The sequence below is a fragment of the Gopherus evgoodei genome, chromosome 11, assembly GCF_007399415.2.
Source record: "Gopherus evgoodei ecotype Sinaloan lineage chromosome 11, rGopEvg1_v1.p, whole genome shotgun sequence".
In the NCBI taxonomy this organism is placed as follows: Eukaryota; Metazoa; Chordata; order Testudines; family Testudinidae; genus Gopherus; species Gopherus evgoodei.
The window spans coordinates 23,226,640-23,254,608 of record NC_044332.1 but is presented as its reverse complement, the minus strand read 5'-3'; the positions used below and the strand labels follow the sequence as shown (position 1 = coordinate 23,254,608).

The 27,969-nt window shown below is 43.7% G+C and overlaps 1 protein-coding gene across 1 annotated transcript; it reads left to right on the top strand.

Annotated features, from left to right (window-relative positions):
* Positions 1-586: 586 nt before the first annotated feature.
* LOC115659856 (SUN domain-containing protein 3-like) lies at positions 587-27,969 on the top strand. The gene is made up of 12 exons (XM_030580564.1): positions 587-672; positions 1,292-1,414; positions 3,169-3,302; positions 4,260-4,376; positions 4,967-5,038; positions 6,727-6,790; positions 7,598-7,730; positions 9,084-9,165; positions 9,452-9,555; positions 12,884-13,051; positions 13,613-13,708; positions 27,894-27,969. Exons 1-12 carry the CDS (start codon positions 587-589, stop codon positions 27,939-27,941), a joined length of 1,227 nt encoding a protein of 408 aa, XP_030436424.1. The 3' UTR covers positions 27,942-27,969.

Here is a 27,969-nt window from a genome sequence, read left to right as displayed (position 1 = left end):
GGTTGGCTGGAGACAGGGCAGGGGGTTTGGTATGGGCTGGCTGTGGGCAGGGGGTGCAGAGCTGGCTGCAGGCAGTGGGGGGTGGGGCTGGTGCGGGCACTGCAGGGGTGCAGCAGAGGCAGCTGGAGCCCCAGCCCTTTAAATAGCCCCCAAGCCCCCCGCTATCCCAGGGCTCTGGGGGCTTTTAAAGGGCCCGGGGCTCCCCTACTTCTACCCCGCCCTGGACCTTTTAAATAGCCATGGGAGCCCTGGGGAATGCATGGGGACGGCGGGGCTCCCGCGGCTATTTAAAGGACCGGGGTGGCAGAGGCAGCTAGAGCCCTGGTCCTTCAAATAGCCCCCAGAGCCCCCTGCTACCCCAGGGCTCTGGGGCCTATTTAAAGGGCCCAGAGCTCCAGCCAGGAGAGCGGGGTCGCAGGGCTTGCGGCGCTCCGGCTGGAGCTCCAGCCGGGGCCGCGGGGCTTGTCGCGCTCCGGCCGGAGCTCCAGCCGGGGCCGCGGGGCTTGTCGCACTCTGGCCAGAGCTCCAGCCAGGAGAGTGGGGCCGCAGGGCTTGCGGCACTCTGGTCAGAGCTCCACCTGAGAGAATGGGGCTGTGGGGCAGCCGCACTCCCGCCGCGCTTTGGTCAGGGGAGCGGGGCCATGGAAGACCCCGGAGCAGACTGCAGCCAGGGTAAGTAAACAAAATTTAAAAGGCGCCTAAAGTGCGGGGCCCTCTTAGGCGCGGGGCCCGATTCCCAGGAATCGGGCGAATCGGCCTATAGCCGGCCCTGAGTACAGGACTCAGCATGGTCTGCAACTTGTCACACCAGTACAGTGTAAAGGGAGCCCAGGCTAGTGAGAGAGAGGGCTCAGTGATACCCCAGTTCCAGGTTGTACCCGGGGGGACCCGTCACAGTTACTCTTACTTGCATTCAGTAGTATCACAATCTAGACCAAAGTGCCTGCAATAATGCTGGGGTACAGCTGATAGAGCATAAATAAAGGTATGTTAGTATCCATTGCTACACTGTACTCTCTTTCAGACACTGCCTGTGAATGATTCTTTCCACAGCCCACTAGTAAGACAATTAACCTATGCCAAGAACCTTGTAATGTTTTAGGTAAAGATGAAGCATTAGCATTTTGTTCCTTAACTTGAAACCGATTTGTTGTAATCTCCTCAATGGCTTTTGGATTCTATTTAACAATGTTTCTTGTCATCCTACATTTTTTTACAGGCCTCATTTATCCAAGCTAGTTTGTATTGATCACTTTGAACTAATTAAAATATCCCTATCTTTTTCTCCCAGGCTGAGCAAGGCAGTTTCTGTGGGCAGTTTCTTTGGAGGAAACACAATGGAAAGGCGCAGTGGAAGACTGGCCAGCCTTCAAAAGCAGAAGCCCAATATATACCGAGAAACAGGGGTGAGGAGGTAAGAGGGGGGCCTGGTGGCTGTCAGCATATGTTGGTTTTTAAGAACTGTATTAGAAAATACCTCAGTATATCCACTCTGTATTTCGGTCCATGCTATTGCTATTAGTGGTCTTGCAGATGCTGTACCACCACATGTGCTCGGCACTATACAGACACACATAGGAAGAGATGGTCCCCGCCAGCCAGAGAGTACAACCTGTAAAGACAGGGTGCAGGGAAGGGGATGCAATGTACAAGGAGAGTCGCTGACATTCAACTTGCGGGGATGCTGATTTTTATCGGATTTGAAACTATCTAAATGTTTCTTCTCTTGCCCATCCAAGAGAAGGCATTTCCTTCTTTCCTATCCCCACCTACTCTAGTGTCATGAACCTAACATTTTAAAGACAGTCTGGTGGGTACAGATAGGGTTGGGGAAGAGGCCAAATGATTATTTTCCTGTTGGTACTGGAACCCATAACCTCTGACATAGTCAAAGGCCATAGTGCTAAACCATTCAGCCAGCTAACCTAGGATGTGATACTTTGTATTCTACACAAAAAGCTAGAGATCTGTCACACACTGAATAACAGAGTGATATAACGAGGACTTAATTATGCTTACAAAATACATTTACAAGTACCAGTATATCATGAATTATCCTAAATAAAACTACTCAGTTTAGCTAAATAAAAAAAATTGAATTACAGAAAGATAGCCCTTGTCAACAGTTAGTAAAGAATGCTAGCTGAGATAACCACAGATTTTCCGCTTGTACCAATAGCAACCATTGGCAAATGTTAACTTTCTAATGGATTCTACTATAAATACACTTATGATGCATTATCCTTGTTTTTGTTCATATACAGGACCCACTCGTTTGGAATTGTTCTGAAAGTCATCAGTAAAATTCTGTTGCATTTGCAGTACCCAGACAGAGCTATGGAGTTGATACTCACAACTGCCAAAGGGGCAATGTTTAAAATTTTAATCTTGCTTTGCTTTTAGATCATTTTACTGTAATGTTTTCTGTGCTCCCTAGATTCCTTAAGGAGCATTCCTGATATGGCGGTGATGCTGTCTAAGGCAAAACAGTATAAGTTTTAAGTCTGAGCACTGTGTACAAACTGATAGTCTGAAATGAGCTCCTCTTTGCAGGGCTTCTATCCCATTTCCCTGGGGTTTGAAGACACTTTTGGATGTGGCAAAAAGGAATCTGATAACTTCCCTACACCTGTTTGACAAGGGTTCTACATTTATTTTGCAGTGGTTGCTATTAAAAAGTCAACATTTCCTGGGTTACTATGCAGTGGTACCAGAGATACCACTGTTTTAATGCTTAAACTAGGAATTAGCCATTGTATCTCAGATACTCCTGCCAATGATAATCACTGTCTGTTGGCTTGAAGGCTGTTTATTTGGTAGCACAAAAACTACCAGTGAGCCAGACCAATGTGGACATCCCATTATGATCAATGGAAAACTAGCATGCACCTGACATTCTGGGCAGTAAAGAAGATGTATACTAGCTGGGATAGCCCTAGAACTTCTGTAGCAAGGTAAATCAACTCTGGAACATTCAGCAGCAGTCTACTGTCTACATGGGATCTCAGTGCCATGTCTTCCTTAAGAGAATTCCCCTTGAGGAGTGTGCATGGATAAAGGGTCACAACCTTTAATGAGGGGAAATGCAAAGTTTTTCACTGAATACCACACAGTCTTCACTTTCCTTGGAGAGGGTCCCTGTCATCATGGTCTCCTCTTTTCCCTTAGGGTTTTCAAAAGACCGTACAGGAGTAAGCACTCTTCTAGTGTCACACGATTGAAACGACACTGCAGCCCTGAGCAGGACCGTTGTCCACACAGCGACAGAGATGCAGAAGACTCAACAGAGCAGCATACCTGCAGTTAGTTTGTACATCTCTCTGTCTTTCTCCTATGGCAAACCGGAGCAAGGGTGTTGTGCCGATGAAAGGCATGTAATACTGAAGTAGTATTGAGATGCTTGGAGGTTCCCCATTAAATTGTCAGGCTCTCTGGCTCTGCCAAGGATCAGGTGGCCACAAAATGGCTTGCAACTGCAACCTCACCTCAGTCTAACCCAGGTGTAGAAGAGCTGGTTTCCAGGATCTAGCCCATTACATTGTGCATTTAACAAAACTATGGGCCATAAGTAAGATAGCAGGCCAGATATGCCAGTGCTACCTATTCCTCTGGCTATAATGTAGAAGAGAAACCAAGAAAATACTTTCTCCATCCCTGTATCTCCTGTTTGACATGGAGGCTGAATTAATGAAGTGATGTTACTATGATAAGTGCAGGGAAACAGTCTCATCAGCTAATATTCTCTTCAAAGCAGCACCTTGGTAGCACTAATGCCAGGGCCATGATGTGTCAGAACCAGGGACAGATCTGGTGAAGTATGTTGACAAATGGATTTGTTTCTTTGATAGGGGATTTAGCAGCTATAAAATCTGTATAGGATGCAAGTGTATGACTACTGGATACAAACAAAAGCCCTTTCAAGTGGAATATGCCCTGTTTTGGAAACCTGTTTCTGACTAGCTTTAAATACATCTCAGGGGTGTAGAGTGGGGTCAGAGTTTCTAATCCTTTACGTGGCCTCTTGGATTTTGTGTCCCGTAATAGAACAACCCCAGGCATCTTGGTAGTTCTTCTCCCTGGATTTTCCAGCTGTTATTAATTAATTCTATTACTGTTACTTATTTAATCATACTCCAAGTGTGCTAGGCATGTCAGAGTGAAGAATGATAGCACGAGGACTCTGCTGCAAAGGGATTTGCAGTCTAAATTCCCGCCTCCCTTCGTTAGTGTTACTGAAGTGATATTTATCTAATTGACAGGTACAGAGCTGCATGAAGGAAGCAGCTGCTCCAGCAAATGTCTTCCTGAAACCAGCACATTGGTAGACACCACCAACAATTCCCATGTGTTGCACAACCAAGGGCATATCCCGTTAGGTATGTTGGAGTAGATGGACCAGAGGTCAGTTCCAGTAGGGTATTTCTTCTTTCAAGGGGACCGTCACAAAATCACTGACTATTCAGGATTTCAGAGTTAACCAGTCTGAGAAGTAAAGCTTCAATATTAAACCTACTGGCTTCCTTTAGCAGCTGTATTTTTCCCTACTCTCTTCATAGCCTTGCCCTAGCACCCTCACACTGTCCTTCTCTCATAACAGCAAGGAATAATAGCTACCCTTTGTGTCTGGCTGCATCTGTCTCATTACTAACATGACAATCTGCTCTGCAGCCACTAAGGCAACTGGACGCTGAGATTTTGTTCTGCGCTTTTCTGTTCAGACACTACTGTGCAACCACTAGCCACTGTGAAATCCATTCTTCCAGCCCCAGATACCAGACCAAAGCCAAAAGAATCCCCGGGCTCCTCACTGATGCCAGGGATGGGTCTCCTGCACCAAAGCAAGTGTCATAGTGTTCTGCAGGATCACTCTGATTACAGTCTTCTATTGCTGGCCCAGTTCTAATGACAAAGATGAATAAAGAATGCATTGCACCAATCTCCATGTGGGACTGTTTTTCCCTCCTAGAGGAGCAGTCCAGGCGAGTGATGAAGATGGTTGCTTTTCCGGCAATAATATTCCTGTTGGGCATCTTTTCGGGTGAGTGCTCTAAAGGATGTAAGGTCAGGGTTAAACTTTCTTGCTATACTCAGAATTCCTCTTATCTGTCAAGGAATTGTTTTAGTTTCATGCCAAAACCTGGCCCATGGCTAAGGTCATTTAAAACTGGAGTCCTTTGGGTCCTCATCTTTCAAAATATTTTTATTATATTGGATTTGGTGCTGATGAAAGACCTGGAAAATGAACTCTCCCTTTTTCCCCCTCACCTACAAGGAAAGCAGAGTCAGCAGCTGTAATGTAGATTGTCCTTTCAAAATGCCTCACTGCCTACCCAAAAGAACTGCCTTTGTAAGTGAGAGGGTACTTTAGTCTCCTGGGCCAGTTCAGTTCTTGGCTTCTTGCTGAGAATGCTATTTATGATGTCAGTGTTTATCCACTAAAAGCTGGCCTACCACCGAATAGCTGATAGGTGGTAATGATTTTGGGTCCTCGATAGACCAAACCTAGATGTAAATGATCAAACTAGTAGTGAGAGACTCTCATAATCACACTGCCAATCCAGTTCTCTTTCCTTCTTCTGTAAATCTTGTATCTGACTTACGAGGGGCAGCGGTGAAACTTCTGTCCTCTGTCAGAGGAGCACAGTGGGCCATGTATCCTGGAAAGAAAGGACTCTGAGAAGGACTCAGGTGTCATAGTGGATAACCAACTGGACACAAGTGCACAGTGTAACGCTTTGACTAAAAAAGCAAACACAATCCTAGGATTTATAAACAGAGAATATGACGCTACCTCTATAGACCGCACTGGTGAGACCATTACTGGAATACTGTGCCTAATTCTGATGTCCACACTTCAAAAAGGATATGGGAAAAGGTTCAGAAAAGAGCTTTAAGCATATTCAGGGTTTAGAACTCTGCTTTTCAGTGTGAGATTTAGGAATCTCAATCTATTTAGTTTATCAAAAGTGAAGGGTTAAGAGGTGACTTGGTCGCCATCTGTAAGTGCCATCATAGGGAAAAGATTTCTGAGAGTAGAAGGCTCTTTAATTTAGCAGACAAAGGCATAATGAAATCTAGTAGCTGGAAGCTGAAGCCGGATAAATTCAAGTTAGAAATAAGGCACAGATTTTTAACAGTGAGGGTCATAAATCACTGGAACAATTTATCAAGGGCTGTTTTGTCAGATCCATCACTTGAGGTCTTTAGATCAAGACTGGATGCCTTTCTAAAAAAATATGCTGTCGCTCAGCCAAAAGATAAGAGCTTAATGACTGAATGAAATTCTATGGCCTATGTTTATGCAGGGCTAGATGATCAAAATAGTTCCTTCTGGATTTAGAAACTAAGAATGTCCCCCTTCAGGTCAACATCATCCCAAAAGTACATGGGCTGGGCAGCTCTGGCATTAACTTCTGACTTAAAATCCTTTAGTCCTGCTTTAATAGATAAATATATTGACTCTAAGGGTTGCTGTTATTTGAGGAGTCTCTCTCCCCCCCGCCTTTTCTTTTCCAGGAAAGCAAAAAAAACTGTCAGCTTTAATTTGTGTGTATTCAACTTTTCAGGGCACTTTTATCAATCTAAACCAAAAAAAAATTACATTCTTTGTGTTGTGGTGATATTTAGAATGTAAATAATGCTATGTACAGTTATATGATCCCGCACCATATATATACAGCTGCTGACGCATGCAGAAACCTGTTAACCTAGCTATTTCCTCTCTAGCATTTGTGCATGGTTTTCGCTTGCCTTCTGGGACCTGCAAGCAGCAGATGCAGTTGAACCTCAGGTAAAAAGGGTTCTTTGCAGAGAGCTTTGCTCACCATAACCTGGGGTTACGTGGAAAAGGGTGAAGCACCGACCTGGTTACTACAGTCTCAGGAGCTCTGACTGGTCTCCTGGCAGCTTGTGCTGTGATGGGGTTGACATACCAGACCCTAGTTCAAGTTTCTCTTCTGAATTCTCAAATGCGTAACCTGTGGTGTGTGGGCTGGAAGCTTTGTAGTGTGGGAGCTGTATATACTGGCTGAGATCTGGGAGAGGTGAACTCTAGCTAAATCCAGCTCTCTTCTCTTCCCTTCTTTTCTCTTTCTCATGTTGCTTGAGCCAGAAAGAGTCTTCCTTTGGCTCACCTCGTGCAGTTGCTGCCTTGAGAGACCATCAGCTTGATGCTTCAAGGCCTGGTTGTGGTAACATGCAGGATGTGTCCCATACATAGGGGAAAGGGATGTACTAATGCACCTATGGGAAAGATCACATTCTGCTGCCTGCCATTGGGGCACACTGAGGTCATTACCGTACTGCCCCTTACTTCAGGGACAAGAATGAGAGCCCTGGAGAAAGCACCCTCCCTGGAGACAGCTCTTCCCCAAAGTCTACATTGAAGAAAACGGCCTGGAGAGGGGCAGAGAGGTTTGGAAGGCCTGAAATCCTGACCTTTGTGGCTCACCTTCTCTCTCTGTCTTCACCTATGTGTGAAGGCGTCTGCTTCCTGCCCCCTCTCTGTGCCACCGGTGGGGATAGCTTGCGTACACACTGTGTGACAGCTTAGTCTGAAATGGCATTTCCTGATGTCTGCTTGTTGTTGTTTATAAAGACACCAGAATGAGATTCTTCAGCAACACCTTCAGCGGGAAATTGATGACTTTCGAGGGCAGATTGCTGAGCTGCAGATTCAAGTAGAGACTCTAGCAAAGACGCATGGACAGCAGCGTTGGAGGACAAAGAAAGTGAGGACCAGACCGTGTGTAGTTGCTTTTCATTTTAGTCTTAGAAAATGGACCTAAGTCCAGGTGGGTAATACATTTACATGGCTTTGAGAGCCTTTCAGGCATGTGGAAACTGTCTGGGGACAGCCGTGGCCCATCCAAGTCAGCCCAAATGCCACTGCTTTGAGCTTCTTTGTATTAGTGTCAGAACTTCACCTACTGCTACTCGATGGCTTTCATCTATGTTACATTTACTTTAAAAGTGAAGGTACCAAACCCACCCATTCCTCTAGAAAGCTATCAGACTGCGAGGACTTTTTTGAGCCGTCCTATAGAATTGAATAGCAAAGGACAGCCCTGCTGCTGGAGCGGGCTCAAACAAAACAGTAGAAAGGGAGTAACTTTCTATGAAATGTTATAGGTTTTTAGAATAACTTCTATAGAACCATATTGATTTAATCTTGGTTACATTCTAGAGGGCCTTTGCATGCGGGCAGTCCTGGAGGCTGGAGTCCTCTTTATCCACAGAGGAGGAATAGGCAAGGCAGTGACAGTGCTATCCACCCCCACATACCCTTCCATCTCACCCTTCTATTGGAGAACACGTCTGTGTTGGACAGAAGAGTCCAGCTCATGTGACTCATTCAGTCCTGTTTCTTGTTGTTAATTAGGAATCATGTTTATGGTGGTGCTTTAGGGCCACCCAAGAGAGGGGCCCCATGGTGCCAGGTTCTATACGAAGAGAGTAGATAGTATCAGTCTCTTCCTCCATGAGTTTGTAACATATAGAGAGAAGAGAGCCACAGTGTGGGGGGAGGAAGAGAACACACAATCAGAGTGAATGATACAATGGTGGCAAACGTGGTGATGATAGTGGCACACTGTGTTTTATTTTGTGGGAGGTGGGTTTAGTTAGGAGGAGATATGCCAAATGGAAAACCAAGTAAAGGGAGAGGAGAATGGAAGGAAAAGGAGTGGAGGAGGGCAGGGCTAGGGTAAGAGAGACAGGAGTGGAATGAAGCTGAGGTGAAGAGATTGAGGGAAGGGGAAGGAAGGGGTGGAACAAACAGCCAATCAGCACAGGACAGAGGAAGTCCAATCCAAGCTCCAGTGCTTCACACGGAGGCTAATTAGCACCAATTATGTTGATAGTCTAGGAGATCTGTCTACTAGGACTAAGGCAACAAATCCTTTTATGGGGATGGCTGATGGATACCATATTTGTGCTGCAGTGTGTGGAATGCAGCATCATTGCTGAGTCGTTGAGCAGAGACCATGGAAAATAACTGTCTAAGCCCAGATGGGATGTGTCCGTTCAAGTACCTCTAGATGTTATTCTGTGCAGCATTCCCTCATTTGGTGTCTCCTTCACAGCATCCAGTAGAGTCAGTGGACAGTTGGGTACAGGGCAACAGTGACTGCATCCAGAGGGAGGACTTTGCTCTGAAATCATTGGGTAAGCCAAACTCAAGTAAAATGGGCTCTCTCCTCTTCCACAGCAAAAGATGCTCTCAGTTGGGGTGAATGGAAGATAAATGCCCAAGCCTAGTTCCTATTCGCAAGCCAAGAGTTATATCACAAGAATAGACTTCAAAGTCTATTCCCTGTATATACTAGGGAATTGCACATCTGCCTGGTGCACATATGCTACTGTCCAAATGCAACTTATTCTGGAGCTGTTCCCTATGTCTTCTAGTATGTCTGGATGTAAAACATTCTCACGCATGCTGTAATATCTGCAGGTGCCTCTGTTGTGAAATACAGTGAAAGCTACAAGACAGGTGCGCATATCTGTATATTTGGACTCTGCTGGGAATATTCACGATCTCCAGATGTGATTTTACAGGTAGGAATGCCATGAAACTGCACCTGTTTGTTCTCTTTTGGTGGCTCGATCCTCCCTTCCCCACCACCTCAACCAGCCCTCACATGATATTGTGGAGGCAGAGTCCCCTGTCCAGAAAGAGACAAAACATAAGTCTCCAGCTGAGCAAATTGACCCCTCCAGATTAGATCAGCTGTCTTCATTAGCAACAGCACTATGAGCAGAAACAGGACCTGCTAAGAGATCTAAACGGGGTGTCAGCTATCACAGTGCCAAATGCAAAGCTAATGGCTGACATTTCAGATGAAGATATTCCTCTAAAACTCAAAGTTCTCAAGAGACCAGGCTCACAACTGTCTCAAGCTTGGGACACTAGAAAAAAGACAGGTTTCAGAGTAGCAGCCGTGTTAGTCTGTATCCACAAAAAGAACAAGAATATTTGTGGCACCTTAGAGACTAACAAATTTATTTGAGCATAAGCTTTCGTGGGCTACAGCCCACTTCATCGGATGCATGCAGTGGAAAATACAGTAGGAAGATATATACATACACAGAGAACATGAAACAATGGGTGTCACCATACACACTCTAACGAGAGTGATCAGTTAAGGTGAAAAGAACAGGAGTACTTGTGGCACCTTAGAGACTAACAAATTTACGCTCAAATAAATTTGTTAGTCTCTAAGGTGCCACGAATACTCCTGTTCTTTTTGTAGAAAACAGACAGAAACTATATCTACCCACAGTGAAGAAGGGATGAGTCCTTCCAAATTGATCGTCTAGGAAGAGAGGCTTTTGTAATAGGGAAGACAGTCTACTTTCCTATCCTAGAATATCACTGTCGCACTGAATGTAGCATCTCCCTGTACCACTCTGGTACTTTGATGTCATCCCTAGCTGCCAGGGAAACACAGAATTCTCAAACTGGGGTCTTGGAAGCAAGGCAGAGGAGGAAGGAGGGAAGGGAAGAGCAGTTGAGGCCCTTTTCAAATATTTTGCTTTATAGAGATCAAAATAATTCTGAAACTTAAGACCTAGACCAGGACTGAATCAGAATAATTTAGAATATTTTACTTTGTTACAAAACAAACACACACAACCAAATCCTGCATTTTAAAAAAAAAACGTTAAAGTTGTTAAAGTGATAATATGGTCACCTATCGCGTCAATTACAAAAGTCAGTTGTTAAAAAGCAAGCTAATTTCTAGTTCAGAGCATCATAAATCTTCTGCTGAGAAAATGCATAGGGACACATTCTAATCCAGAACAAAGAAATGCATAGTTATAACTTTATTGAGAATAACTTGGTACATGTAGCATAACAAGAAAAGTTTGTAAGACTGACATTATAACATAATGTAGGCACACTTCCATTATGATGGGTATGAAATAAGGCTGTTGTGATGCAGTATATATTTCTTTGTTTGATAAGAATGTGATAGTCATGTGGGCATCAATGTCCTTCACTATGCATTTCCTGGCTTGTTAGATGACTAAGTTTTGCAAAGTGATGGAATCTACATTGTTTTTACTTAGCAACCTTAATAGGTTTTGTAAATTAAGTCTTTTGACTTGAGAACTGAGCTAGGTATCACTTATTTAAATAAATATTTCGTGTTCTATTTTGTGCAATTAAATGAGACTCTCTTTTTTTAGCTAAATGGATGAGTGGGCATCCATATTATTCAATTAAAGTAGTGAGTGACTGAGGCCAAGAGAAGACATGGATTTACTCTCTTAGGTCCTGTCTGCACTAAGGAAATAGCTTTAAAAATTCTCAGCATTGCTAACAGTGGGTCAGGTTGTTATGCTCTGATGCACCCAGAATAGGCAAATGATCCACACAGAACTACTGTAGTTCTGCAACTATAGTCATAGACAGACCATGGCAGAGAATTGCAGTGGATGTTACTGGCCTCTCAATTGCATTGCATGGTTACACACTATTGACTGTTATAGAATATTACTCATGATTACATTACTTTGAAATCATAATTGTACAAGGCATTAACAGAACTCATTTCTTGCCTAACCCCTTGACTCACTATGTTGATTTGCCAGAAAGCCTTCTTTCAGTTAATGGGATGCCTTTTGTATCAAGAAAGTTTGAACGCTTTCGGATGGGTATTGGTACAACACATTGTTAATCAGCTGTGTACCATCCCCAGAGAAATAGGGTAGTGGAGAGACTGCATGGGAGTCCGAAGAAGTAGGTTACATGTATACTGGATACTGCATTAACTCATGCTTTATATGATATTTGGAGTAATCTCATAAATGTGTTGGGGAAACCCCATTCTACTGGCTCTTCAGTCAGCCTCTGAGAACCAGGTTGTCTATGCTGATGGATAAGGTACGGCCCACCCTTTCACCATTCTTGAAGCTGACTTTTGAGATGAGGAAATATGCGTTTTCAACAAGTGTATCATGCAAGATTCCAGGCATTCTATCCTGGACAAGCAGTGTCTGGCAGAGTTTTTGATACTCGTGACATGGCTGCAGGGTACAGAGTGCGATGAGTGTTTTTATCCTGGGGAGAACGTGGTGTTAATCACCTGCTGCAAGGGGAACAGATGGGGAAGATTTTCTGTGTATGATGATGTCATGTGGCCAATTGGAGAAGTTGTGCCACAGCAACAGCATCCTCCTCTTGAAGTGCATCAGAGGCATAATCTATGGCTAGTGCCTCTTCCCAAGTACCGCTGAGCTTTTGGAGAGAAAGGAAGGAAATTGTGATGACTGGTGTGCATGTTGCCTTCCTGCTTCCCGCAGCCTGCTCCTTCTCCCTGAACTCAGTGGTTCTGTTCCTGGTTAAGTCTCTGTAGGTGTGCACAGCATTGGGTGTGTGCAGCTACTCAGGGCCTGCTGCTAAATATCTGCTGTTTGGACTGTTACCATGATTTGAGCTAATCGGTTCATGGTTATTACATGTTTTGATTGACAACCTATCTGCATGTCTTGCTTCATCTGTGTGTGTGTGTGTGTGTGTGTGTGTATTTGTTTACATTATTGGTCTGGGGCGTATATATACATAAGTCCATGAAAGGCATTTGCAACACCATCCCATTGCACTCCCAGAAAAGCTCTAACTGACCTGATATTAAAAATGCCAGCAGCCATTTCCTCTGATCTGTGACCTTCACAACAACAAAAAATCTTTCTGTTCCCCATTTTAATATTTTGCTAGGGACATTGGCAACCTGGAATTTCTTTGCCACCAGAATATTTTGCTTGTGATATGGGGTCATGTAGCTAGCAAGTCATAAACTGTCATGTCCAAAGGGACCACTAGGCCATCTAGACATGTCTGAAATGTGATTCATTATTTTATCTTATGTATGGGTTCCAGCGGGATAACACTCCAGGGAACTGCTGGGCTCTGCGTGGATCTCGTGGCTATGTCGTGGTGAAATTATCCAGAGTCATCCATCCGCTTGCTGTCACGCTGGATCATATTGCCAAGGAAGACTCTCAGACAGAAGAGATATCCAGTGCCCCAAAGAACTTTGCCATCTATGTGAGTAACCTTCTTAACTTTCAGAGTAGCAGCCGTGTTAGTCTGTATCTGCAAAAAGAACAGGAGTACTTGTGGCACCTTAGAAACTAACAAATTTATTTGAGCATAAGCTTTCGTGGGCTACAGCCCACTTCATCGGATACATATTATGGAACATATAGTGAAATATAATAGCCTACCAAATAGGCTAACTCTAATTAGCTTCTTAGAGTTGGTAGGACAACTCCCACCTTTTCATGTTCTCTGTATGTGTATATATATCTCCTCACTATATGTTCCATTCTATGCATTCAATGAAGTGGGCTGTAGCCCATGAAAGCTTATGTTCAAAAAAATTTATTAGTCTCTAAGATGCCACAAGTACTCCTTTTCTTCTTACCTTTTGTAAAGAAACTGACCCCTGCATGCTTGCTGCTTGCTCATATGTCAGAGCTGGTTGGCACTGAGGGCTGATCACACAGTGGGATTTGTGGCATGCTGCAATAGCCTTTGATCAGCATGTTGTCTGTCTCTGGCCCTGGAATTGTTGACATTCCATCCCCTTCCTGTTTCTTCTTTTAGGGGCTGAAAGAAGGCTTTGGAGAGAAGGGAGGTGCCTTCCTAGGGGAGTTTGTCTATGATCAGGAAGGGTTCCCTGTCCAAACATTCAAGCTGGAGGTATGCTTTGGAGTTGAAATTGGAAGAAGAATGTTTTTCTTCATTTGATCCAACTGTGATGCTGAAAAATATTTGTCACAGTGACAGGGCTAGCAGCCCCTCGGTCCCCTCTTGGTCTCTCTCCGAGTGCCTCCCCTCTGGTGTCAGGCCTTGTTCCTTTTATCTATCCCAGAGTGGGATTTTGCAATTATCCCATGCTATAGTACTCTATGGGCTTGTCTAAATCACAAAGTTGCAGCGCTGGTGAGGGGGTTACAGCGCTGCAACTTAGGAGGTGTACACATCTGCAGGGCATCACCAGCGCTGCAACTTCCTGTTTGCAGCGCTGGCCGTACTCCCGTTTTGTCTCGGGTGTAGAGGATCCAGCGCTGGTGATCCAGCGCTGGTAATCAAGTGTAGACACTTACCAGCGCTTTTCTTGACCTCTGTGGAATAAGCAGGTATCCCAGCATACCTGAGGAAGCCTCTCTGGTAATCAAGCAGGTCTCCTTCCCCGCAACCCCGAGCAAGCAGGTCTCCTTCCCTGCCGTTTGCAGGGGGGTTCGGGGAACGCGAGAGCAAACCGCGGGGAAGGAGATCTGCTTGCTCGGGGGTTCGGGGAACACTGGAGCAAAACCGGGGAAGGAGACCTGCTTTCCCGCGGTTTGCTCTCGCGTTCCCCGAACCCCCCTTGAAGCCGCCCAACAGCAGTGCAGTGTGGCCACATCTAACACCACTTGCAGCGCTGGTTGCTGTAAGTGTGGCCACTCTGCAGCGCTGGCCCTATACAGCTGTACTAATACAGCTGTAACAACCAGTGCTGCAAAATTGTAGATGTAGACATACCCTATGGATCAACTGTTATTACCCTGAAGGGCTGACTGAATTCGGGCACCTGTGGTTCTTGCCTTTGGGAACCAGTGACCAAACAACCTTCTTTAAACAAACACAGTAGTTATTATCAGTAGGAACAAAGTACTAGAGAAAAGGATTTTAAAACCCAGCCTACTCTCATCTACCTTCCCTTGACTCCTACCATCCTATGATGGCAACCTAGGCAGGTCTCATTTCTCCAGACCTCCCAGTGGGCTTCTGGGTCTGAGTCCTCTTTCCTGGGGGATTCTTCCTCTCCTTTAGAGTGGCCCTCTTTAAACCCTGCTACTTTTTTTGTTCTCTTGTGTTTATGGGCCTTGGCTATTCCTTGTCAAACCATTTCATAGGCTGGTGAGACACCAGAGCCAGAATCTAGCAGTGTCCCTTAACAACTCATGAGTGTCCTTAAGGAACAAACCAGTGAGTTTTCACACATCTGGTTCTTTCCTTCCCTCAGGATGCAAACACAGATCGATTCGGATACCTACAGCTGAAAGTCCTGAGCAACTGGGGTCACCAAAACTATACATGCATTTATGGGCTTCGTGTGCATGGGGAACCAGCGCTCTGACAAACCTGCCAGCAAGAATCCATGCAATAAATAATTACTTCTTGGTAACACGTTCACTTTGATAGTGTCGGTCTGGCCAGTAACAGCAAACAGAAGCAGCCCTGTTTCTTTATATTACTTTTGACTCACTCCAGACTGAAGAAGATGATTAATGAAATGTAACCTGATTCCTAAAATCCAACTTGTGGCTATGGACAGAAAGTGACACTGTAAAAATGGCACCTTCTTACTCCATCGATCTGCTCCCAGAGTATTATCTGAATCCTATTTGCTGATTTAATTGGCCAAAGTAAGCTTTAACAAGTCCAATTAATACAGTACTTCTCGGAGAGACTAAGCTTGATTCTGTTCCAGCTTGTGTACCATTGACAGAATTATTAACAAGGCTTCATTTGTGGAATGGATATTACTGTTGCTGATGCATTAGTCAGAAAGAACCCCGCTGGACTTTCAAATCCCAATGGGCTGGGCCATTAGTGTAGAAATATAATTCAACTTGTAATTTTGAACTGGAAAGGGGAGCCACAACAAGAGTGGAGCCCACAATACAGTTTTTAGCATCACTTTTCAGAGCAGAACCACTTTTAAGACCTATTAGAGATATTCTTAGGCAGTCTATGTGATCCTGGTGTCTTTCAAAATAGGCAAGCACCCATGCTGGGCTGAGGCAGCCAAGTCTTGGCTACCCAAAAGAGATCCTCCTTCTTAAGGAAACACTCAGTCATCTACTATTAAAATGCACCTCTGCATGTTTGGAACGAACAGTCATCTCACTAAGTGTCATTATATATATAGTGGAACCCCAAGTGTGCTAGTCATTTTCCAGACAGGAAGAAAAGCGGTGAAATCCTGGCTCCACGAGGTCAGTAGGAGCTTTATTATTGACTTCAGTGGAGCCAGGATTTCACTAAAGGGTGCTGCCTTGAACAATTTGAAATCTAAAAAAAGACCTAAAGGGACCCTTTAACAAATCATAGGACAGATCTTTGCTGTAAAAATCAGCATAGCTCCATCACTTTATGCCAGGTGAGGATCTAGACCCACATATTGTAAACTCATAGACTCATAGACTCTAGGACTGGAAGGGACCTCGAGAGGTCATCGAGTCCAGTCCCCTGCCCTCATGGCAGGACCAAATACTGTCTAGACCATCCCTAATAGACATTTATCTAACCTACTCTTAAATATCTCCAGAGATGGAGATTCCACAACTTCCCTAGGCAATCTATTCCAGTGTTTAACTACCCTGACAGTTAGGAACTTTTTCCTAATGTCCAACCTAAATCTCCCTTGCTGCAGTTTCAGCCCATTGCTTCTTGTTCTATCATTGGAGGCTAAAGTGAACAAGTTTTCTCCCTCCTCTTGATGACACCCTTTTAGATACCTGAAAACTGCTATCATGTCCCCTCTCAGTCTTCTCTTTTCCAAACTAAACAAACCCAATTCCTTCAGCCTTCCTTCATAGGTCATGTTCTCAAGACCTTTCATCATTCTTGTTGCTCTTCTCTGGACCCTCTCCAATTTCTCCACATCTTTCTTGAAATGCGGTGCCCAGAACTGGACACAATACTCCAGTTGAGGCCTAACCAGCGCAGAATAAAGCGGAAGAATGACTTCTCGTGTCTTGTTTACAACACACCTGTTAATGCATCCCAGAATCATGTTTGCTTTTTTTGCAACAGTATCACACTGTTGACTCATATTAAGCCTGTGGTCTACTATGACCCCTAGATCTCTTTCTGCCATACTCCTTCCTAGACAGTCTCTTCCCATTCTGTATGTGTGAAACTGATTGTTCCTTCCTAGGTGGAGCACTTTGCATTTATCTTTATTGAACTTCATCTGGTTTACCTCAGACCATTTCTCCAATTTGTCCAGATCATTTTGAATTTTGACCCTGTCCTCCAAAGAAGTTGCAATCCCTCCCAGTTTGCTATCGTCCGCAAACTTAATAAGCGTACTTTCTATGCCAACATCTAAATCGTTGATGAAGATATTGAACAGAACCGGTCCCAAAACAGACCCCTGCGGAACCCCACTTGTTATACCTTTCCAGCAGGATTGGGAGCCATTAACCACTACTCTCTGAGTACGGTTATCCAGCCAATTATGCACCCACCTTATAGTAGCCCCATCTAAATTGTATTTTCCTAGTTTATCTATAAGAATATCATGCGAGACCGTATCAAATGTCTTACTAAAGTCTAGGTATATCACATCCACCGCTTCTCCCTTATCCACAAGGCTCGTTATCCTATCAAATAACACTATCAGATTAGTTTGACACGATTTGTTCTTTACAAATCCATGCTGGCTATTCCCTATCACCTTACCACCTTCCAAGTGTCTGCAGATGATTTCTTTGTTTACCTGCTCCATTATCTTCCCTGGCACAGAAGTTAAACTAACTGGTCTGTAGTTTCCTGGGTTGTTTTTATTTCCCTTTTTATAGATGGGCACTATATTTGCCACCTTCCAGTCTTCTGGAATCTCCCCCGTCTCCCATGATTTCTCAAAGATAATAGCTAGAGGCTCAGATACCTCTTCTATTAACTCCTTGAGTATTCTAGGATGTATTTCATCAGGCCCTGGTGACTTGCAGGCATCTAACTTTTCTAAGTGATTTTTTACTTGCTCTTTCCTTATTTTCTCTTCTAAACCTACCCTCTTCCCGTAAGCATTCACTATACTAGACATTCCTTCAGACTTCTCAGTGAAGACTGAAACAAAGAAGTCATTAAGCATCTCTGCCATTTCCAAGTCTCCCGTTACTGTTTCCCCCTCCTCATTGAGCAGTGGGCCTACCCTGTCCTTAGTCTTCCTCTTGCTTCTAATGTATTGATAAAATGTCTTCTTGTTTCCCTTTATTCCCATAGCTAGTTTGAGCTCATTCTGTGCCTTTGCTTTTCTAATCTTGCCTCTGCATTCCTGTGTTATTTGCCTATATTCATCCTTTGTGATCTGACCTAGTTTCCATTTTTTATATGACGCCTTTTTATTTTGTAGGTCACGCAAGATCTCAAGGGTAAGCCAAGGTGGTCTTTTGCCACATTTTCTATCTTTCCTAACCATCGGAATAACTTGCTTTTGGGCCCTTAATAGTGTCCCTTTGAAAAACTGCCAACTTTCCTCAGTTGTTTTTCCCCTCAGTCTTGATTCCCATGGGACCTTACCTATTAGCTCTCTGAGTTTACCAAAATCTGCCTTCCTGAAATCCATTGTCTCTATTCTGCTGTACTTCCTTCTACCCTTCCTTAGAATTGCAAACTCTATGATTGCATGATCACTTTCACCCAAGCTTCCTTCTACTTTCAAATTCTCAACAAGTTCCTCCCTATTCGTTAAAATCAAGTCTAGAACAGCTTCCCCCCTAGTAGCTTTTTCAACTTTCTGAAATAAAAAGTTGTCTGCTATGCAGTCCAGGAACTTATTGGATAGTCTGTGCCCCGCGGTGTTATTTTCCCAACATATATCTGGATAGTTGAAGTCCCCCATCACCACCAAATCTTGGGCTTTGGATGATTTTGTTAGTTGTTTGAAAAAAGCCTCATCCACCTCTTCCACCTGATTAGGTGGCCTGTAGTAGACTCCCAGCACGACATCACCTGTGTTTTTTACCCCTTTTAGCCTAACCCAGAGACTCTCCACACTTCCGTCTCCTATGTCCATCTCCACCTCAGTCCAAGTGTGTACATTTTTAATATATAAGGCAACACCTCCTCCCTTTTTCCCCTGTCTATCCTTCCTGAGCAAACTATACCCATCCACACCAACATTCCAGTCGTGTGTATTATCCCACCAAGTTTCAGTAATGCCAATAATGTCATAGTTGTATTTATTTATTAGCACTTCCAGTTCTTCCTGCTTATTACCCATACTTCTTGCATTACACCTCTTTATTAATAGTGCATTAGATTATTACAAGTGCAAGAATTTCAGAAATCCACTTATCGCTATTTGTTTCTTTATTTTTTTTGTGTCAAAGCAGAGAGAAATGAAAATAAAAGTTTTTGACATGTTTATAGTCAGATATGCTTTTACGTTACTAGTGCTGCAATGTTTAGGTTTCAAACACTACAGTTGAATGTTGATTTAACAACTACAGTCTTCACTGTAACTTTAAAAAAATGGTGTCAACATTCCTACTGCTTTTATGGTTTTCTAAATTTATTTTTTACTGGCACAAATTTAACTTGATTGTGTCCTTTTAAACTCTTGCTGAGTAGAGACAACTTGTTACTGGCATAGCAGTGTCTCTGTAAGTGCTTGTAATGGAAGATTCTCACTATCTCAGATGACAGCATTTCAAAATAGGTCCTTTGGCAGTTTTTGCCATGCCCTGATGTCTGTGGCCCCCTACTGGGAAAAATAAAGTACAAAGCAAATCTAGCTGTTTGGAAACAAATATTTTTTTCATTCAACATGGCACATGTCAATTACTGGTATTGCACAGCTGCCATGATTCGGAGTGCTTTGAAACTCCTAATAGGATACTGGTTACTTTATACTGGTGCTTTCCTCTTCAAGAGACTTTGCACTGTCCTAATAATACCAGTAGGGAAAATGTTTGTTTGTAACTGTATCTGGTTTCAATTTTGATTTCACATTATGCCAGATAACAGATGTTCATACAGTCCTGAGATGATCAAAATGGACAGCGCTAAATCTGCTGTATTTTAGGGTTTTAAACATCTTCTCCCTAAATCTGTGCTTTTTTTTTTAATCCAGACTATTTTCCTCAGAAAGTGAAAATAAAAGAAATTTTTGCTGCCTTTATTAGTACAGTTAAATTCATCCCACTCTGTCTGGCAGCAGTTATTACCAATCAGTAAGACACCCTACAGATTACACTGTATATGCTGCAATGATAACAAACATTCTTTTAAAAAGAATATATTTTCTCAATAAATACTAGTAATTTCATGTGAATGGCAGAATGCCAATGGTTATAATCTGTGGAAGGACAGGCCCACAGAAAATGATGGCAGTGCTCCGGAACCATTGTTCACCATCATGATTTAAACATGGTACTCCATGTGGGTATGGGGTTCTTCAGCTTCCAGCTTCAGAGCTTTAGCCTGTGTTTTACTTAACTTGCAAATGTCAGTGCGGTTCACAGCTTTTTGTTAAACAGGGTTCAAAAAAGAACTAGACAGCTTCCAGCTTCTGCAACTAATGATCCAGAGACCCTACAGGCAACAGCATCATTCACTACACAACCTGATTCATCCCCAAAGCTACAGAAAACAGGGGATTATAATGGACAATTAGAACTGGTCGGCAGTCTCTATCTTTTATGTAGCAGGAAAGAATAACACCCTCCACTGCAAGAATCACTAGTTGGAATTCTATGTTCTGTGCTATGCAGGGCGAGGTCAGACTAGATAATCATAAGGGTCCCTTCTGGCCTTTTACAATCTATGAAAATTCCTCAGAAGCTCTCGAAGAAGTTGACCTGTGTCATTCCCATTTTATAGTTTATTACTAGGTCACTCAAGTTATTTCATGATCATATCAAATCTTCCATCACTGATGTAATTAATAGCCCCATGGACAACAATGAATGGGAAATCCTCAGCATTCTTTAGGAAGTCTGGCTCCCCTATTGTTATACTGTATGACTAACTCCAGCATACCAACCGTTTTTTCCTTGATTGGGCCACAGATGTATTGGTCCAGGGAGAATCATGCTGTTTGGCTCCATCTTATATGATCTTATTGTCAAGAGAAGCAATTTTATGTTGACTCCTTGAAACCTGTAGTACACAAGAAAATATTGTTACATCTGTTAAAACATAAAGCTAGGAAAGCCTGACTCTGCGTGTTCTGTCTATCGAGAAAATGTGCATCGTTATTGCTGTATGGAAAACTGAGCAATTACGCCAGAAATACTTTTACCAGCAAAATATAAAAGCAACAGAATCTCCGATTCAAATGGTTTGATGTGTCCTAGCCTCCCAGAACTTACTTCCAATATACGCGAGTGTACGGCTCATTAATGAACTGGTTGCCACAGCAAAGATCTTAAGTATTGAAAATTGACATTTTGCAATGGGCTAAAAGTTCTCAAGTACTTTGTGATAAACAGGGCTGATTAGCTGTATTTGATATATTGCTCTGATGAAGTCTATGGCCAGCACCGCTCTCTGTTATAGAATTATTTAGTCTCTTTAGAGAGCTGGTGTGAGAGAAAAGGCAAATGTATACCCTGATAAATGCATGCTACAAAATATTTCTTGCTGTCCATTTTGACAGGAGATAATAAAGATTTAAATTTATGAGGCCTGGAGGCTTAGTCAGTATCACCCTTCTTAGTTGGAATACATTTATTTGTATGAACTAAAATGTGTAGGTATACTGAGTGTAAATTGCAATTAATGATAAATGGATGTTTAAAATACGTTCATAGATATATAGCCAAGACTGATCTATATTTCTTGAAAGATACAGTGATTTTGGCTGCTTCAATTTTAGGTGCTGAACTTGAGACATCTTAAAGGGCCCAGGTTTTCAGAAAGTAGGTACTCACCCTCTGACTGTTGAGTACCCAACAACACAAGTCATTTTTGCAAATTCAGGCCAGAAAGCCTCAGAATTCTCAGTAGTCCTGCCATGTTATTATAATGACTCCTTGTGGGGCCTGTATTACAGCAGTTCAGGCAAAAGATTCTCTATTTCCAATCTTGGCAGAGTTAATAAATTGAGGAGCACTGGTACAGACCCCAAGCTCCTCTTTAGCAGTAACAATTCATTGGGAATTGCTTCTCTCGCTTTCTGCTGAAAGGATAACCTACTCCATTACTGTAAATCCGCTATTCCTATAAATGAACCCTTTTGAATTCTCTGGCACCCGAGTGCCAACATAAACATCAGGCTTAAAGATTCTGTAGCAATGAGACAATTCATTATTTGTGCATGTTTTCTCTTATTTATAGTAACAAAAACATTAGAGTATCTTATTCATTTGTTACTCATTTATGTTTTCCTACATTTTCCTGCTCACAAATGATCTTTTGGGGGGGAAGGGATAGAGAGAGATGGAGAACAAAACAAAAAATCAAACCAAAGCAAAAAACCCTGCTTCTGCCAATCAAATACTTGGGTATTATTAGTCATTGCTAATAGCAATTTTACCTGTTAATCCACTGTTTAAATATCATGATGATAAAGTACAAACTGTTCTCAGTTTTGCTTCTTCAGCAAGACAGCTGGTCTCCTTTTACTATTTTATACTCATATAATCAACTATAGCAGGGGAAAGATCCCACCTGTATTTTTTTGTCTTGAAATTAAAAGAGGAACTGCTTTGTCAAATATAGGTCATGATCCTGCAAAGAGTTGTTTATATGCCTTGCTTTATGCATTTAAATAGTCCATTTGAGTTCCAAGTTAAGCTCATGCATAAATCTTTGCAGGATTGGAAGTCCAGTATTTAAAAGCATAGTAGTCTGTCTCTGAGTCTTCGAATTATTCCTTTCATCTTTACCATGCAATTGCACTTCCTTTTGGAAGCCAGTGTCAGAAATGTCTTTGTTAGGAAAGTTTATCACTCTCCTGCCCTCTGGAGGTGGAACTGCTGTACTGAATCAAATTAGAATTGAGTCCTTGGGGATGTTAACCATGTTCCAATTAAAATGTATAGAATGAGAGAACTGTTTCATCTACCATTATCAATCGATAAATCAAACCAGATCTGTCTCGTAAAGAAATGCACATGAGCCAAACCACCAGCTGTAAGAAACAGAGAAACTCCTAGGCAGTAATGAACCAGAGTGATTTGCTTTCTCAGCTCCTGCAGAACTGAAGTAGCCAGCATCCCCAGAGTTAGGCCAGGAATCTGAGCAGCAGGGAAGGTGACAAGAACTGCAGCATTATCTAGGGTGACCAGATGTCCCCCATTTTATAGGGACAGTCCCGATTTTGGGGGCTTTTTCTTATATAGGTGCCAATTACCCCTCATCCCCATCCTGATTTTTCACACTTGCTATCTGGTCACCCCAGCATTATCTGGCCATGTCTATGGTTTCTTTCCCCAATTTGCTGGGACTCTCTAAAACTTTTATCATTAACTCTGTGTCTTGCAGATCTCAGAGCATCTCCCTGCAGCTCTGGCACTTCTGCTTCTCTGATGTTCTAGGGAAAGGCTAGTTTAGAAAGGTCCATTTCCCTGAAGACTTACTAGAGTGACCATTAAAAAGCAGACACTCAGCTGTGGGACTAACTCCCCCACCCATGCCTTCTTTCAGATGCTCCTGGTGGAATACAAGCCTCTGAGGAAAATGGTAGCTCTGAAAACCATGAAGAAGTCAGAGCTACTGGATGGGGACCTCATAAAAAGGTCAATGGGAAATAAAGCTGTGGTTGTGATGCACAAAGTTACTGCCACTTCCGAGGGACTGCAGGAAAATGCCATTTCTAGGTGTTAAAGGAGCAGGGGAGAGGGCCAAATGTCACTGCCTGGAGCTTCCAGATTTCTCAGAACTGACTAATGAAAGAGGCTGCATGTTTGACATTGCCCTGTTGGGTGAGTACCGCTGAAGGACCCGACCTGGCATTTCCAGGGCTAATTTTTCAAGGTGTAACAAGTTTCAAGTGGCTTCTGATGCCCCCAGTACTTGAGAGTGATCCAGCCTCTACCTGAATGCATTGCTCTGGGCTTTGCCATTCGCAAATGCTGGAGAGAATTTACTCCTCTTAACTATAACCCTGGCTCTGATCTTGTTTGGTGCTGGCAGCCTGATGTGGAAGAAGCAGGTACTGGAGGCTGTCAGTCAGGAGAAGGTACCTGGATTTGGTCCAGCTTGTTGGGGGCTTCCATGGAGCATGTGTGTGTTCTCGAGATTATGCTCCTGGTGGGGATCTGTTTACCTTCTGCCAGGGGCAGAGCGTCACAGAGATATGGACTGTCTGGGAAGGGACTATGACTACAATAGGGATGTAGAAATATGACCAAAAGAGCCCAGATTCTTCCTTCCATTCATACAGTCCCTGGGGGCTATTAAAGTTTCAGAAGTTCTGATTGAAACAAACTCACGAGTGGCAAATAGCTTTCTCAAGGGAAAAGTGTCCCTGCAGAGCTGGGTTTCCTCTGTGACTGTGACCCTTAGAACATATGAGCTGGCACTCCACATGCCTTGTTCTGTTCAAAGGATGGGCATGTAATACCACCGCTGTGTGAAACTAGATAGGCCCAATTGTGGTTCGAAAGTAATACATTGCATCATTTACATGCCATAATGCAATTTGTGACTGTACCATAATACCAGCATAGGGCAGTTGTTCTGCTCGCACAGTCCCCATTAACGTCAAAGGGAAATTTACCTATGCATGTGGACAGGATTCGTCGCTCGCGGGGCTCGTGTGGATTTCTTTAAAATATAAAGTTGCTTATGGGTGTCTTTAGATACTATTTATTAGATGAACTCTCCATCGGTGAGCCATGGGCAATGTCTGGTTCAGTGAAAGGATGAGAGGCTTTGACACAGCCACAAACTTTCCCTCTGTGTAAGCTGTAGGGCCTGATCCTGTTTCTGCTGTTATACCCTTGAGCAGTCCCCCATTGCAGGGCCATTGACAGGAGTGGGAGCAGAATGGGGTCTAGAAAGACATTTTTAAAAGGCTGCTGCAAAGCCAGAGCTGAAGGTAGGCACTGAAATGAGTTTGTTTTCTGTGATCCTGTTGCACAGGTTTTGTGCAGCAAGTAATGGACCATTTATATGTGCAGAGTTTTGGGATGACCTATCCTCCAGCCTGGGGGACGGGGACTTTAAAAGAACATGAAAAACGGGGGAAAACAATTCCTGGGTTCCTTTCCTACTGAATGCTGACCAATCCCTCTGCTCCCTGGTGGGGCATATGGTGCTCTAGCCAGGTTGGGAGTCCTGTGAGAAGGTGTCATGGTATAACCCCCCACTCTGAACCTTAGCATCCAAAAGATGGGGTACCAGCATGAATTCCTCCAAGCTCAATTACCAGCTTAGTACTTGTAGCGCTGCCACCAACCAGGAATTCCAGTGCCTGGTACACTCTGGTCCCCCAAAACCTTGCCCGGGGACCCCCAAGACCCAGTCCCTCTGGATCTTAACACAAGGAAAGTAAACCCTTTCCCTCACCATTGCCTCTCCCAGGCTTCCCTTCCCTGGGTTACCCTGGAAGATCACTGTGATTCAAACTCCTTGAATCTTAAAACAGAGAGGAAAATCCACCTTCTCCCCCTCCTTCTCTCTCCCCCTCCCAGACTCTTCCTGAGAGAGAACGTAATCCTAACTCAGAGAGAAATTAACCTTTCTCTCCCCCTTCCCTCCTTTCTCCCCACCAATTCCCTGGTGGATCCAGACCCAGTCCCTTGGGGTCTCACCAGAATAAAAAAAACAATCAGGTTCTTAAACAAGAAAAGCTTTTAATTTAAGAAAGAAAAAACAATAAAAATTATCTTTGTAAATTTAAGATGGAATATGTTACAGGGTCTTTCAGCTATAGACACTGGGAATACCCTCCCAGCCTAAGTATACAAGTACAAATTAAAATCCTTTCAGCAAAATACAAATTTGAACTCCTTCCAGCCAAATACACATGTGTAAATAAAGAAAACAAACATAAGCCTAACTCACCTTATCTACCTAGTACTTACTATTCTGGACATATAAGAGACTGTATCGAAGAGATTGGAGAGAAATCTGGTTGCACATCTGGTCACTCTCAGAACCCAGAGAGAACAACAACCAAAAACTAACAGCACACACAAAAACTTCCCTCCCTCAAGATTTGAAAGTATCCTGTCCCCTGATTGGTCCTCTGGTCAGGTGACAGCCAGGCTCACTGAACTTGTTAACCCTTTACAGTCAAAAGAGACATGAAGTACTCCTGTTCTATTAACCCTTAACTATCTGTTTATGACAGAAGGTCAAAGAGAGTGCAGGATTCTGAGGCAAATTTTCTGGCATGACATCAGAGGGGAGGAATTTGGGGAGGAGGGAGGCTTCAGATTCCTTTCTTATTGCTGTGGCACCAGGAAAGCTTGTGCTGCCCAGAGGGAATCCTCGTGGGCAGCAGAAGGCATTGGAGCAGTCAGGGAGAAAACTTACAAGAGAAAATCCCATCTGAGGGTAGGACCTTGAGCTTTTCCCCTATCAGTTTCAGCAACATGTTTCTATTCTGGGACTGGGCTTCTACCTAATCCCACTGTAGACCTCCCACTTGGTCCTTTTCCATTTCACTTTGTTTTCAGGGAACTCAAATTATCAGCTGGCCACTGGGAACAGATAGGTTTGTGAAGAGAACCAATTTTGGCCTTCACAAAGAAGGGATCTGACTATTCACATGGGTCACCCTGCTGCCTTCTCAGAGCTTGGGCACTTTGCAGATTCATTTTCCATGGTGTTTAGCTTGACTCCTACAATCTGCGACAAAGAAGCTTAAACACTCTACTGCAGGGCTGCACAACATGCGGCCTGCATGGGCTCACTGTGTGGCCCACAGGGGGTGAGTAGGCAAGCGGTGGGTGAAGGAGGTGGTCTGAAAAGGCGGGCAGTGTTGGGGGGTGAGGAGGCGAGCTGGGGGGGTGGGAGGCTGAGGAGGCGAGTGGGCAGGCAGTGGCAGGGCGTGTTGTGTTTTGGGGGGGGGCTTGGCGGTGCTGGGAGGGGTTCAGCAGGGCTGGGGCAGTTCGGCCCTCAGCTGTTTTCTTTGGAGTAATATGGCCCTCGCCGCTTTATGAGTTGTACAGGCCTGCTCTACTGCATTATAGAGGTTGCATAGGCTGGTAAAGTGTAAGCAAGAGGAGGCAATGCACAACTGCGGGGAAACATCTCACTGTCTTTGAGACATGCAGAAGAGCTCTGTGTAAGCTTGAAAGCTCGTCTCTCTCACCAACAGAAGTTAGTCCAATAAAAGCTATGACTCCCCCACCTTATCACACTGTACCCCACTTGTTTAGTTGTCCTGCTTTAATTGGTATTTTTAAATACCCTTCCCTTGATGCCACAGGTGTGAAATGCTCAACTGGGTTTTCAACCAGCATAGAGACAAAAGCAACACTAACTGATTGATAAAAAGGACATTTAAAGTCACCCTGTAAGGCATAAATACCAGTGATTCCCCAGAGAGCAGTGCCTGTCCAGAGGCTGCTAGGGGTATCCTCTCCCCTTTGGGGACCATTTTGGAAAATACTCAGTATTTGGTGTGTTCCAAAGGCATGATTATAGGAGGCCGGAATAACAGTGATCAGACAGGTGGCTGAAATGCAGCAGCTTCAGTGGACTCCTCCTACTCATCTTCTCTGCTATTCTAATGCTGCTAAAGCACCCAGTAGCTTGTGCACAGTGAATTACCGTTCACTAAGGAACTGTGTTTTAAACTCATCCCTGGGGTCACACCTGCTTTGCAGTAGATATTGCAGTGCCCAGGTCTTCTGATCTTCAAACAGTGAACGCATCAGGGTGGAGTTTGCCAATGAGTTAGATATAGTGTCATGTTCACCTACAGTTGTGCATTGCCTCTGAAGATGTCTTTGTGTATCAGCTTTGCCTCTCCTTGCTTCCATCTCACCAGCTTGCCCAACCTCTATAATGGGGTCGAGTGGTTCTGTTGCTTTGTTACAGATCAGAGAACTCCAGCTACACAATATGGAACTTTGTGTAATTCTCATTTCGTCAAAGCTGGTAGCAGGAGCTCTAATATTTAGCATAGCCCCAGAGTGTAGTGCACTGGGGAGAGGATGGGCTGTGGGTGCATTGTCTGGTGTCATAGACGTTCTCATTCTTGCAGGTGTTGAAAGGTGAGAACACTATGGACAGCATCTGTGGCACCCCATGACACTATTACTCTAGAGGTCCTCAAAGGG

What these genes read in the sequence shown, in the direction of transcription:
- LOC115659856 (XM_030580564.1), top strand. Translation starts at nt 587, where the DNA reads ATGGGGCTGTGGGGCAGCCGCACTCCCGCCGCGCTTTGGTCAGGGGAG. An exon ending in AGCGTTGGAGGACAAAGAAA is followed by an intron (nt 7,731 to 9,083) that starts GTGAGGACCAGA and finishes TCTCCTTCACAG; the next exon opens with CATCCAGTAGAGTCAGTGGA. An exon ending in CTTTGCTCTGAAATCATTGG is followed by an intron (nt 9,166 to 9,451) that starts GTAAGCCAAACT and finishes TAATATCTGCAG; the next exon opens with GTGCCTCTGTTGTGAAATAC.